Below are 14,258 nucleotides of genomic sequence, written 5' to 3' on the forward strand. Positions count from 1 at the left end.
GCTTGTTAGCTTCCTCTCCGAATGTTGTATAAAAGCTTTGGTGTTTTCTTATTAGGTGTTCTTGCTCACAACCCTATCAGCTGACCAAATACCACTTTAAAAAAAAAGAAAAAGTGTGTGACTTTCTCACCCAAAGCCCAGAACTAAGACTGGAGATGATGAATGCCTTGACGACTAAGTATAAACATAAAATCTCCGTGATTACATTAAAAAAGTCACTGGGATTTTAAGTCTAAGCTACAACTTTTGATACAGCCTGTGGGAAGGGTGGAGAGAAAGGAAACCAGAAAACTGAAATCATGTGGCTTGTATAAAGAATACATTATGGTTTAAATTTGGCAATTCATTATATGACCGCCTCAGGGAATTGACTATTTGGTTCTGGTATACAGCAAATCGTCTGTCTGAAAACACGGGACTGACCTGAGGTGAAAGGCCATTGCCAATGGCGGGGTTCATGGGGTTGGAGGGCCCGGAAGGAGGCACAAAGCTGTCTGTATAGCTGGAAAATCCATGCCTGGTGCTGGGGAGGCAGTAGGCAGAGCTGCTGTCCGGGTTGGAAGGAATAGTGCTTTGGTGTACGGTGCTTGGAGGAAGCGGTTGAGGTCTGTGAACGGTGCTGCTGGGATCAGACACGGCTGCAAGGAAGAAGATTGTCAGCCATAAAGTCCCTTTGGAGGCCAGCAGAGAAAGTTCAGTGCAAAAGTTCACAGCCACCAAGCCATCAGCAGTATCTACTGGTCAACCAAACGTAAATTTCAAACTGCATCTCTTGATATGTGGGTATAGAGCCATTCATAACAAATACAGCCACATCTCTGCACATATGTGCAAGTACATAATTTATTTATATACTTTCATGGCACACTCACCTGGAACAGGAATTCAAAAATCACATTAATAGCGTGAACCAACCTATTTTGGTGATGAATGTTACTAATCAACACGAGAATTAACCAGTGCAATAACTGCGAGTCTCAAGTTTCTTAGCAAATATACTTCCAAAGCATAGTATAGTTTTGAATGCCTAGAATGCGATCTTTCATAATCCAAAATAATTTAGTCTTATCACTTATCCCATTCACCTGTATGCAATAACAGAGAGTGACTTTATCAAAGCTTACTTTCCCTCTATTTCTACTGCAGTTAGGAGCCATCATAGAGCTTCAGTTAATTGCAGACTGGAGCACAAATGTAGAGGTGAAGTTTTAACAAACAAAAAGCAAATTGCATATTTATTTAGGAAGGTTGTTTTGTTTTATTTCATTGTTTTGTTTCATTTTAAAATATTGAAACAGTGTTATATTACAACACAGTTTACCTAGAGAGATTCAGGCTTGTCATGGAACAAACTATGTTTCTGAAATGTGACAGGTACTTTCAGGACAACCTGATGTAATGCAATTAACATACAAACAGACACAATGATATCCCGATGTCACTGCATAAAAGAAGCAGCAGGGAAAGCAACTGGGAGTTACATTTTAACCCCTGACACCCTTCCTCCATACCTTGTGGAATAGCTGTGGGCTGGTAAGAGGTCTCCGACAGCTGGTATGTTGGCAGGGTAGGCATGGCCGTGGGAGGGAATCCCCCCGGAATGAGATGGTTGAAAGCCATCAGCTGATTGGCTCCAGCCTGCTTCCTCCATCTTGCACGGCGGTTGCTAAACCAGACCTATGGATTTAATTTAGAATTTGAGGATTTCATTGATGAAATAATAGTACATTCTTAATGAGTTTTTCATGCTAAAACAGATTAAAGGCCCCTTACTGACAGGGCAGATAGATGCAAGAGCCCGCCACTTTCTGGGCTGCATTGTCAGGGGAGAAAGGAGAGTTAAATGTCAGGGGTCAGCAGAGGGACTTCAGGGGCTTTCCTTGGTCCTACAGAGCCCCTGCAGAGCATGGGCAGGGATGGCTGAGCAGGAATGGGGACAACAGGAACTCCGCGTTATCACCATCAGTACCCCCCCTCCTCCCTGTACTACAGCATGCTGGGGAGGATCCAGGAGCTCTGTAGGCCCCCACGTAACATATGTCCTAATTCAGCCTTGCCTGTTACACTGAACTTTGTATGTTATAGTCTTGTCAGTGTCCCTGTATTTCTAGGGATATCATTGGCATCGCTCCTGGAGAGTCATATAAATTGACCCAGAGGATAAACAGAGCCATTTACCATCCCTTCCAAAGTGTGAGACTTTGTACTGATCTCAGTGGAAATACATGCTGAAGAGGTAAGTATTTCAAGAAATGAAAGTATTTTATCCATGAAGATCCCTTAAATAATGTTAATTATTTCTTTTAACAACAGCTGTTAGCACCTTTCTTTTTATCAGAGGGATGAAGAGGTGGATAAGACAGCACCCTGTGCCCTTGTAGCTTACAGTCTTGTCCTCAAGGAGTTCACAGAGTAGTCAAGGTAGCCAAAACAACGGCTCACGAGAGGTAGAAGCTCCGTGTTTGAAAATTCAGAGAATCAGGAAAAGTGGAGAGTGGAGACAGAGCTTCAACTAACTTTAAAGTTTGGATATGACTTAGAAAAGGGGTCCCTCCAGTTGGAAGTGATAATGCAAGAAACCAGCATGTCTAAGAAAAGATGAGACTTGATTTCCTTATGGAACAGGGTTAGCAATTGTACAACGTAACTGTAACTTTAAAAATCACAATGCTTTAGAAAGAGTGGGGGAAGGAAAATCTCTCTTCTGGAGCAAGAAAGCCCAGTTCAACAAATGCTTTGCCAGGGCATCTGCTTAAAGTTTTGCTATTTATTCAAGCATTTGTCTGAAAAGGAGTTTGGTCTTCTCTAGCTATGCTGCAAGAACTGGTGAGGGAAGTTGTGTGAACTTCCTCAGAATGCTAACATTTAATACTCCTTAAGTTTCCAACAGGAAAAGAAGGTAAGTCAATATTTTCCCATGTTGATGCCTAATTGAATTAGAGTTTTACTTAACTTAATAAATTGCCACCTGGGATAATAGAACCATGAACAGCACTCAATTTCAGGTCTGCATCAATTGTGTTTTCTCACTGGAAGTCTAAGCGTCTGTTAGCATGACTCCCAGAGTCACCAGGGTAAGAAAACTGTTTTCAGAGAAGTGCTTGGAACAAGCTGGTTAGCCTGAGGAGCTGAGGGTGAGAAATTAGGGTAAATTCATGCCTGAGTACACTGGACCATACCATGCCCTGTGAGCATATTTTATAGTATAAAACCTTGAGATTAATGAGGCACACCTGGCTCAGGTGAAGGGGTCCCCCACACTTATCTAAACCAACCTGTGTGCGGTACATCTTCTGCTTTAAGTACTAGGCTGGAAGGAGAGTTGAATTTCCAAAAGTGCTAAAGTGACTTCATTCATTCAGACTTACTGTCCTCAAAATCTACTGATGAGATTCTTTATGAAGAATTTAGAAGCTTGCACTTCTGAAATTATCAGAGCACGTTGCCAGTCTCTCTGTGCCAGCTCCCTGCTGTAGCCTTCAGATAAATAAAGCAAATTTGGTTTATCCAGTGGGTGGGCTTTGCCTGGTTGCTCCATCAGTCTCAACCTACTGTTGATTCACATTCATGCTAATTCCTCCATAACCCAGTTTTGAAAATCAAAAATGTCTTTGCTCAAATAATAAATTAGAAAAAAACTATCGTTAACTTTCTACAAATCCCTTCAAAAGATTAAATCCAAAAGGCTAGAGGGATAAAGGTTTTTCCGTTTTGTTTTCATTTTTCCAAAATGATACAAATAAATATTGAAGACATTGAGTAAACCCACCAGGCATTGGATTTAAAAGTTCTTCTATTTGTAATACAATATGTATTATAACTACAATAAGAGATGAAGAGAAATAATTGGGGAGCGAATCTTCACTGGAAAACAAACCTTCAACAGGAGGTTCAAGAGTTTCCCAAAGGAAAGAATATAAATGTTGTTTAAATTTAGGCTAAATAAATCCAGAGGGCTATAAACCAGGGTTTGCTGAAGACTGGGCTGCCTGTCTCTGGCCATTTAATCACTTTCTTCTATCATCTTGCTGCTGTCAGTCTCTGGGTTTCCCAGAACCAGCTGAAACTGCCAAAAGAAACACTAGAGGAAAAACACACTGAAGTCACGAATTGGAAAGTGTTTGAAACTCATAAAGCACAACACACCTTCTACGTTGAACAGAGAAAAGTGCCCTTGAAATAATCTTCATGTTAAAAACCCAAACTGGCCAAGCACAATGATCCTGGAATGTGGTTATCACCCCACCTTTGACTGAAAGACAAATCCTTGGCACTCAGAAGTCTTGCCTAACCCTTCCAATACTGCATCACGATTTCCTAACAGACAGCAATCTACTGAGTGACACGTGCACATGTACAACACTGAAAAGTTCATCTAAAATGGATGGAAGCCATTTATGACTCGGTTGTTACAATGACTGGAAACGTCTCTTTGAAGCTTTGAAAAAAAGTATCAATAGCAACAGAGACAAACAGGCTTTTGATCTAGAGGAGAATATGTGTTCCACCAATTTCCTAGCCAGTAGGGCAGTAAACAAACAAGCTGTACAAAGTCTGCTCTATACCTGTTAAGTGTCATTTTCCAACCTCTAATTCAGTGTGATTTCACTCTCCTCGTGCAGCATTACCTGGCCCTCCACATCACACTTGGCGTGGTAAGGAGGTAGGGGCAGGGGACATACATTGGTGAATAACTACTATTAGACAGTTAATTGCTTATAATTGCCTGTATAATATCACTCTACATCAAAACCTTCCCTCACGGCAAGTTCTTGTCTCGTCTGATGAACTGCAGCCTGATTCATCTTCGTCTGCTCCCCGGATCTTTCCCTGCTTGTATATCTGTCTTCAGAGCCCTTCCACAAAGCCATATCCATGCCTTTCAGAAACGATCTTTAGATCCATTCTGGAGTAACACAATATCCAGTTGTTGTTTTTTTTAATGCAAAATTGAAATTGATTGAAAGACCCCCATAAACATCCTGATACCTAGGAGGGGAAGATAATGAATCACAAAAGAATAGGTTTTCATAACTTTTCTCTTCGGTAGTAAAATAAGTAACCAATTTGTCCAGACTCTCAACAATACACGTTGGAAAAAACTTAGTATTTTAAAAGATAACAGTAGTACTTTTCACATGGAAGCAATGTAGACCAGGCAAAAATTGAATCACACCTTCCCCCCGTCCCTCATTAACTCTGTGACCTTGAATAATTTGCTTAATATCAGTGGGCCTCTGCTTTCTCATCTGCTAAATGGGAGAAATAAAAAATTTATTTACAAGATTGAATGAGACAGTATGATCAATTAAATGAGACAATACAATCAAAGCTTTTAAAAGAATATCTAAGAGGTATTGTGTTCAATAAACGTTAGTTATTAAGTAAAAATGTCACATTGACACCTCTGCCTGAGAAATCCAAGAATTAAAGCCTTGCTTTGTTTTCTGGGCTCTGTGGTCCACAGCCAAAGCCTTTTGTGCCCATGAGCAAACAGGAAAGTGCCCAAACAACACCTCGAATAATTGAAAGCAGTTTGGCTTGAATGGAGGCTCAGGTCCAAATTGCTTCCAAGTTTCCTGGATTAGTGCTAAGTGTCCCAGGGCGTAAGCCTAATTTTGCCCATCAATAAATTACTGGTTCACATTTTTGGTGTGGTCCTCTAAGGCGATCTAACCTACATTATTCCAGATGGTTTATTTCAAATGAGATTTGAAAAATAGGAAGAGAATGTAATACTTAATCCTTAGAAAGAGAATTCACAACAAGATTATAAAAACGTTTCCTTAAATACTAGAGCTGATACTAAAGCGCCAATTACAGTACTTTCCAAGTAGGTAAATTCGGGACAAGCTGCCTGTTTCCGGGCCCTTCTTGCTCACTCCACCCCCTCTCTCCTATATCACACCCACCCAGCCCTCCTGCCTTTCCTGCTACGGGCCTTGACCACTGTATGGAGTGCAGGTTGGGGAGAGGATAGGCCAGTTTGACGAGGAGAAATGTCATGCTTCCGTGAATGTCAGAGGATCATGACCTACATGCAGGCAGGCATAACCAACTACATTTCGATACATCCCAAAAGCAAAGTTCTAAAGAGAATTGTAGGGGTGACCATATTTTTCCTTCGTTATAGAGTTCAGGGCCAAATATTCCATACCTATCTTAACTTCTGAACTATACAGATCTGTTAGATGACTTTAAACCACCATTGGGCTTCCCTGAGAATCCCAAATTACTGATGCCAGAAGGCGGCTGAGAGATCATACACCCCAGGTGTTTTAAACTGAAGGAAAGAACACGGGAAGGTGATATTTGAAAATATGATGAGAACTAGGGGCCCTCTTCCTAGTTAAGACTTGGTAACACACACACACACACACACACACACACACACACAGAGGCAAAGGCACAATGTTTGTCTACACATCTCAAGTTTCCCAGATCTCCTGAAGTCCATCCACGATTATCCTGGTAGTCCACAGACCCAGACTGAGATCATCTGAGATCATCTGATCCAGATGCCACATTTTAAATGAAAATTAAAAAAAAAAAAACCTGAAGCTCAGCAGGATTACAACAGAATTAAGTGACTTGTTCAGCAAAACACCTTTGGCAAAGCTGAGACCAAAACCCACATCTTTTGACTCCTAGTTAAATGTTTTTCCAACAAGCAACTCTCTCTCCTGTCTTCCACTGCCTTGATGGTAAAACAGAACAATGCTCGCCTGCTTCATGGAGTTCTTGGAATATTTACTAAAACTTTTACACATCATAAATGTTTGCAAGTCATTCTTCCCCACAAAATTTTAGTGCTTGCCATTATTTGCATAATAACAGCTATTCAGGAGGTGAATTAGGCAAATTAGCCTTTGCTGTACAACAGTTCTTAGATTGTGTGCTCAGATTTAGCTCTGATAAACGTTAACATAGCTACCGTCCAAATTTGTATCCAATACCAACAAAGGCCTAAGCTATTAAAGCTGTAGTCTCAAGTCTACCCAGAAGTGTTTAGAGTTTATTTTTTCCTTAGAGGGGAAAAAAAAAAGAAATGTAGCTATGTTTGGTTTTTTGGTTTTTTCGTTTTGGGGGTTTTTTTGTTTTTTTTTTTTTTTTGGTTTCATGTTGGGTTTTCCCAGGTGCCCCAAATTAAACGAACTCACACTCTCTGGCTATCACTCAAACTGAGTTGACTCAGCTACTGCTTTCTCAGATCCTTCTAAAAACTAAAGGATTTTGTTCTGGCATTTTAATCAGTGATTAACTACTCCCTTCTTTTTCCCGCTGGGTTAAGTAAAAGATCCATATGCCGGGTGTTGTAGGGAATTTGTTTGGCTGTAGATCATAGCTGTGGTGCAAGATGTGATGTGTCTCAAGGGAACTAATGAAGCCATAAGGAATGTAAAGAGTCACCGGGTTAAAGCCACATTAGGACAGCTGCTAGGTTAATGAGGGCCCTGCTTTAGAGAGGAGGTCACTGTATAGAAAAATATGAACCACTGTTTATTGGTTTGATCCCATGTCCTCTGGAAGTTAATGGGCCATTCTTATTCCCCTTTGACATTCACTGAACCAGATGCGAGTGCCGGGCACTGTACAAGCTGCATGCAGTTGAGATTAATTATGCCCACCACCCCCCGCCGCCAGTCCTCGTCTTTGGCCAAAGCAACAATGAGATAGAGCAACACTAGACACTCTTTTCAGTTTTCCACCACTTTCTTTGTTTGATTTCTTTACAGCCAATGTTTATGTCTTAAGGACAGACACAGTATGTGGGCTTGGCCAGCCAGGGAGCATAGAGACCAAATCCTGGAACAGAGTGGGCACTCAGTAAAGGTTTGCTGAAAGAAAGGAAGAATGAATGGACCTCACTTCACTTTTAAACCAGGTGATCACGGAACTACAATAAAGGCAAATAGATTCAATGTATGTTATATTTGTAGCATTATGTAGCATTATTGTTATATGTATTATAATATGTACACTCTGTATATTTTTACAGAATAATATATTTTTATATATATATAGCATCATGATCTGTGGTTAGTGGTGGTCATTTCTGGGAAGGAGCACTATACTCCAATATAATAGAGGGATTGAATGGTTCCAGCTATAAAACATCCACAAGAAACCCTGGCATACCTGTGACTCTGCACTCACCCTTTCACCCTTCTCTAGCTCACACAATTAGCTGCCTCCATCCCACCTCTGAATACCTTTCATGGCATCTCTCTCCTTTCTATCCCACTGCCACTAACCTATTTCATGCCCACAGCCTCCACTGCCCTTTGCATAAGTTTAGCCCCCTCGCCTGAAACCCAGGCTCTCCACAGAATGTATATAAGCACTCGAGGTTTTGCTATTATCTATGCACCATCCCTAAAGCCCACAGAGTGCCTGGTACGTAACAAGTATTCCCAAAAGGAATGAATCACATGGATCAGCACACTTCCATGTGCCTATCTGATAGAGTCACGTTCTCCTCATAATGATAACCAACGTCTAAAATAAGTACCAAACACACACACACACACACACACAAAATACAAAGAAAGCAAATTAAATAGATCACATGTTAAAATCTAGATTTCCAATTGTATTTCTTCCTGCCACTCTACCACTCCCTGTCCTCCGATCAAATTGAACTGTTCACTGTTTCCTCAATGTGACTTGAGCAAAAATGAAAGATCATCTGACAACTCTGTGCTTTTGCTTATTATTCTGTATTACTAACTCTCCCACCCTCCCTGTGCAATGAATATCTATCTGCCTGGACTCAACAGTCCATCTTGACTCGCCCTTCTTCATGAGTCACTCTTGTTTACTCCAAGAAGGTCTCACCCTTCCCCAAGTTAGACACTAGCTCCTTGAGAAACTTGCCTTAATTCATCCTCACATTCCTTGGCTTTCCTAGCACTGTGATGATCTGATACAAAGTCAAATTGAATAAAACAATCCCTCTGCCTTGGCTTTGCAGACTGGAAGAGAATATTCCAACACAGTCTGCGACAGGAAGGGTAATTAGATGCATATGAGAATGTGTTGAGCAGTCTAGAGACCACATCAGCTGACTAGTTCATTGCTGAGTTCCCAGCCTCACCCTGCAGAAGTCAGTATCTGGGACTAACAGACATTCCCAGACAAGGTAACTTCTCTCCTGGGCCAGTGAGGAGTTCCAATTTACCCTGAGGCTTGTGTAATCTCTCCAACTGCGCTTTTCTACCTTGAGGAGAAAGTTCATTTTTCTACCACTCAATACAAACATAGGACACCAAAGCACCCTTCTTTAGAGGGTTCAGGGCACTTGTAACAGTGAAAAGATAATTTTCAATGTTTTAAAATAATACAGTTACCTGAAGGGGGAGGATAAAACTCAAGTGGTAGAGCACATGCTCAGCATGTGCACAGTCCTGGGTTCAATCCCCGATACCTCCCCCAATAGTAAATAATAAACCCAATTACCTCCATCTCTAAATAAACAAACAAATAAATAAATAAAACAATATAAAATAATACAGTTACCTGAAACGCTTCCAGAATTAAAGGAAGGGATTTTTACCTTGTACCACTTTGCATATCTTCATAACTGAAAGGCTATATATAGAGGGGAAATTTATGGCACCCAATTGCCTCAATCACTTACTAGCTATGTGACTTTGGGTAGTTACTTGAATAGTCTGAGTCTCAGTTTCCTCATCTGTAAATTGGAGGTGTTAATCATACCAACCTAGGGTTTTAATGATGAGTAAATGGGTTGATTCATGAACAGCACTTAGAACAGAGCCTGGCACTAAGTAACCAATCAAAAGTTTGCTTTAATCTGCATGCCACCCCCAAAGTCCATTTAGTGCCTGCTATATAACAAGAATCCCTGAAATGATGAATGAAAAATGTGAATTGACACACTTCTCTGTGTTATATCCAATATAATTACATTCTCCTTGTAATGATAACCAAAGTCTAAAATAAGAATGTACATTTTCATAAACACACACACACACACATAAAATACTAGGAATACAGAGGAAGCTAATTAAATAGATCACATTTTTAAATCTATACATATAGAATACTTGTATCAAACGACATAACGGATAAGAAGCCAGCTATCCTGTCAATAAATTTAATTCAACTGACCAACCTACTAAGAGGAGAAAGAGAACGGTTTTCTGACTGGCTAGCAAAGTAAAATGTTGCTGTATGCCACAGACGTATCTAAAACAAAAGAGGTTGGTAGAGGTGGGGGCAGTTGGACCACACAAATGCAAATAAAAAGAAAAAAGAGGCCATGATATGGTTATCATGACAAGGCAAAATATAAAGGAACGAAATTGGAGGGAAAGGAGGAACTTTATAATGTGAGGGGGCTCTAATTCTTAATGAAGGACCATCCCTACTATATTTACTTTCTTATTTTGAATTATGCTTTCGAGGAGAAGACACTCTTGCTTCCTGTCTGGATGTAAGCAGAATACGGGTGTCTGGACGTCTGTACCTGCACTCGGGCCTCGGTGAGCTTTGCCCTCTGGGCCAGCTCCTCCCTGGTGTAAATGTCAGGATAGTGAGTTCTCTCAAAAGCCCGTTCCAGCTCTTCAAGCTGTTCTGCTGTGAAGGTGGTTCGGCTCCTTCGCTGTTTCCTCTTTAGTGGCAAATCGGGTTCAGAGTCGATGTCAGAGCCTTCATCGGACTGGGGTGCTGAGGCTAAAAGCACAGGAGAAAAAAAAAAAAGTGATTAATTGGAATCAAAAAACAACTCTGACCAAACTATAATGACTCAAATCCTCATTTAAAGTGAATTGCCAAAGTCCTCCCAGGGACACCAAGCCCCTCCGTGCACTGTAACATTATTAAATGGTATTTCATCTCTGCCTCGACTCCCATCCCCAAGCCCCCCCAGGCAGAAGTGTTTGCTCTCTGCGTCTGTCATTCTAAGCCCATTATGGGCTCTTAGAAAACAGGGGCAAACCTTACTCCCTTCCTCTGGCCCTTGTCCTTAGCATTTGATGGGTACACTTTTTTTGTCTAATGAATGAATCATATTTAGTTTGGTTCCTGATAAATTTTCACCAACTTTTACACCAGGAGGAAATCCGTTAAAAATGATTTTTTAAATAGATATTACAAAACTGACTTAGTATCTAAAAAGGCAATAATACTAAGCCATCGCAGGATTCTTATAATACTTCCTGTAATGTATTTGTATATATTCTTATAATATAATTGTAGACTGTACAGCTCCTATAAGAAAATCCACATTACGTCTACTATCTCATTACCAAACAGTAGGAAATGAGTGAAGGAGAGTTTAGATATTGTTAATGCAAATCTCAAGAACAGACTCAAGAAGAAGCAGGCATAGTTGAGTAAACTGTTTCTAAAGAGAAGTTCCGAGTCTGGGTCTCTGCTGAACAGGTGGGCAGCTGCCCAGGACTGCTGCCTAATTTGAGGAACTCAGTGCAAAATGAAAAGGCACTGTGTTCAAAAGTTATTACGAATTTCAACATGGCAACAACAGAGCATAAAAGCAAGCACAGGGCCTGGGCGACTGCACAGGTCACATGTCCCTGAAGCCAGCCTGGCTGCAGCTCCCTCTCCACCAAAGCTTAAATTTGCCTACATTTGCATGTAGCATCAGGGAAGGAAGCCTTCCAAATTTAGTACGGAAGTGCCTGCAAAAGGGAAAGAGGAGCTGGAAACTTAATGATGCAGTTTGGTGTCTGTGAGTTGTGACTGTAACAGAGCACTTATTGGCCAATAGTGGACTCTGCGGTTTGAGGATGCAGCCAGACACAGGGCTCTCAGTTGGAAAGCAGCCCTCTCGCAGAGGCCCTGGACCTCGGGGCAGCAGCAGAGGGCCGACGGCGGGCTATCAGCCACAGACTCAGCATAACACGGGGGCCTGAGCAGCCTTGCTCCTGACCACCTCCAGATGCTCTCAGAAAACTCTCTAAATAACTGGGGGAATCCTCTGGGGAAGAAGCCAAGGTATGCTGTCCACAAGTGAGGAAAGAAAGCCAGAAAATTGTAGATTATTAATGTCAATGTCAAGGTAACTCATTTGCACCCTCAGGCAGGTAGGACCTGGGGAAATGCAGGGGCCACTAGAAGCAATGTTAAAATGCAGTATTACCTGCTCTACTAATTTTCTTTTCTCTTGAACTCAAGCCTAACTCTGCCTTATAGAAATATATAATTTCCTTCTACTTCAGTATAAGTTATAAGCTGCTCCAGTGTACATCCAAAATAGCCCATAAATATAATTTAAGTTTTCTAATATTTTAATACTTCTACATTTTATTCACATTCAAATACTGTGAAATCATGAGAGTGCATTAGTAATATACATGACAAATTAAAGAAAACCAATATTTGTGCATAACAGCAAAAGGAAACTGTAATATATAATGCGTCTACTGTTATGTTAGCCATTATGCTTGGTTTTTCAATTATGTTATCTAATTTAATATAAAATGGTCTAATTTAATATAAATCTTATTTTAGGATATTTTAATATTAAAGAAAGTAAAATAGACTTTCTTTAAGTATAGGAATATTTTACAGGAGTATTAACATGCTAAGAAATATGTCATGCATGGCATTATAAACTTCAAAAGCAGCCAATACAATTTACATGTGTACACCTTGAATAAATGTGAACCAAATTAAAAGAGCAATAATTTGTGCATAATTGTGGGGGAGTGGTTCTCAAATGTCTGGAGCATCAGAATCACTGAAAATGCTTGTTAAAACCCGGGTGACTGTCCCCACTTCTGATTCCACAGGTCTTGGGTGGGTTCTGAGAATTTGTGTTTCTAACACACTCCCTGGTGATTGATGCTGATTTTACTGACCCTAGACAGACACTTTGAGAACCATCTCTATAGAATATTCCAGATGAATTATTCATTTCCCCCTCAAAATTCCCAAGTATATAAAATATTTCCTGCCACAATTGATCTAAAAAAAAAAAAAAACTTCCTCCTTTATATTTTTTCAATGATAAATAATATACTCTCCAAGAAACAAATTACTCATTCCCCTAAGAAGAAAATTAATTTCCATAAAATGTTTTCCTTCTGTGCTTCCAGCTTCCATTGCCCTGACTTTTCCATCTAATCTGAATTCAGGTGAAAAACTCAACAGCATTTAAGAGCTAGCCAAAAGCTTCCTCTGCCTATGAGAACCTTAAATATTTGTTTGCATTTTCTCCTACGATGATCCCATTAGGAGAACAGTATTGGAAATTTTCATGTTTCCTTTGGGAGTCTCTGGGGCTATTAAATCCTCCCAAGTAAATATGATGTGCCATGCACTGTCAGGTCAATTAATCAAAATCATCTCTGGTTTCTGGAGAAAAGGCGCTGCTTTGATGTACAAGTACCAGCCAGCATCGATTCTGAGGGTCAAGACAACTATGTTTCACCTGAACAACTAGCATCCCCTAGAATATAAGCTCAAGACCCTTCCTCTGCCTGGTTCATTGCAGGAGCCACTGCTGGAACATAATAGGTGTTCTATAAATACATGTTGATTGAAGAGAAGAACAGGGTAAATTTTAAGTTTTGAACTAACGCTGACTTCCCTGCCACCATTTTACATCTTTTAAATGGAAATTCTGCTCTTTTGAGCCACCCAGCATCCATTCAAATGATCTTTGAGTGGGGTTGGGCCCCCGGGAGGTGAGAGGGTCTGTGAATCCTTAAAAATGACTTGGAAATTATTGCAAGTATTTTCATGCTTGCATTTTTCTAGGGAATAATTATCAACTATTTCAAAGACTATTTTGATTAAAAAAAAAAGATGAACCATCAACAGCCAATAATTAAAAAAAAAAAAAAAAGACTCAGAATATCTAAGAGTTCAATAGGACAGTTTTTACCACCAAAAATAAAATTTTCTTTAACAAGCCAGCAAATCACTACTTTTATTTCTAGACTGTTTATTCAAAAGCAATCCAAAGTTTGCCACTAACTAGAAAAACCTCCAAATAGCATCATTTCAAATGACACTGAGGAAACCATTTGCCTGATTTTTCTACTGGAAAATTATCTGAACCAACTGATCATTTTTAGCAATATGAAGCCACAATCTTACAAGTTAATCCTGACTTTTCCGCCTCTGTAAACTCCAAAAGGATGTGGGCTTTAAGATATAGTAAGTCAGCAACTCAAGATTAACCTACCAGTTGGAAATACTAGCTCTTTCTAAAGATGGGAATACCACCATTTCTTACACCGTTCAATAGAATTAAATTTTATTAT

At 40.1% G+C, this 14,258-nt stretch overlaps 1 protein-coding gene across 1 annotated transcript in view; it reads right to left on the reverse strand.

The window, feature by feature from the left end:
* Positions 1-14,258, reverse strand: part of PAX3 (paired box 3) — an 89,863-nt gene that overhangs the window by 17,735 nt on the left and 57,870 nt on the right. Inside the window, exons 5-7 of the mRNA XM_010948848.3 lie at positions 10,493-10,698; positions 1,512-1,677; positions 424-638 (exon numbers count right to left, since the gene is read on the reverse strand). Coding sequence (XP_010947150.2) covers positions 424-638; positions 1,512-1,677; positions 10,493-10,698 — 587 coding nt within the window. The remainder of the gene's footprint in view (positions 1-423; positions 639-1,511; positions 1,678-10,492; positions 10,699-14,258) is intronic.

This window comes from Camelus bactrianus, chromosome 5 (genome assembly GCF_048773025.1).
Source record: "Camelus bactrianus isolate YW-2024 breed Bactrian camel chromosome 5, ASM4877302v1, whole genome shotgun sequence".
Classification (NCBI taxonomy): domain Eukaryota; kingdom Metazoa; phylum Chordata; class Mammalia; order Artiodactyla; family Camelidae; genus Camelus; species Camelus bactrianus.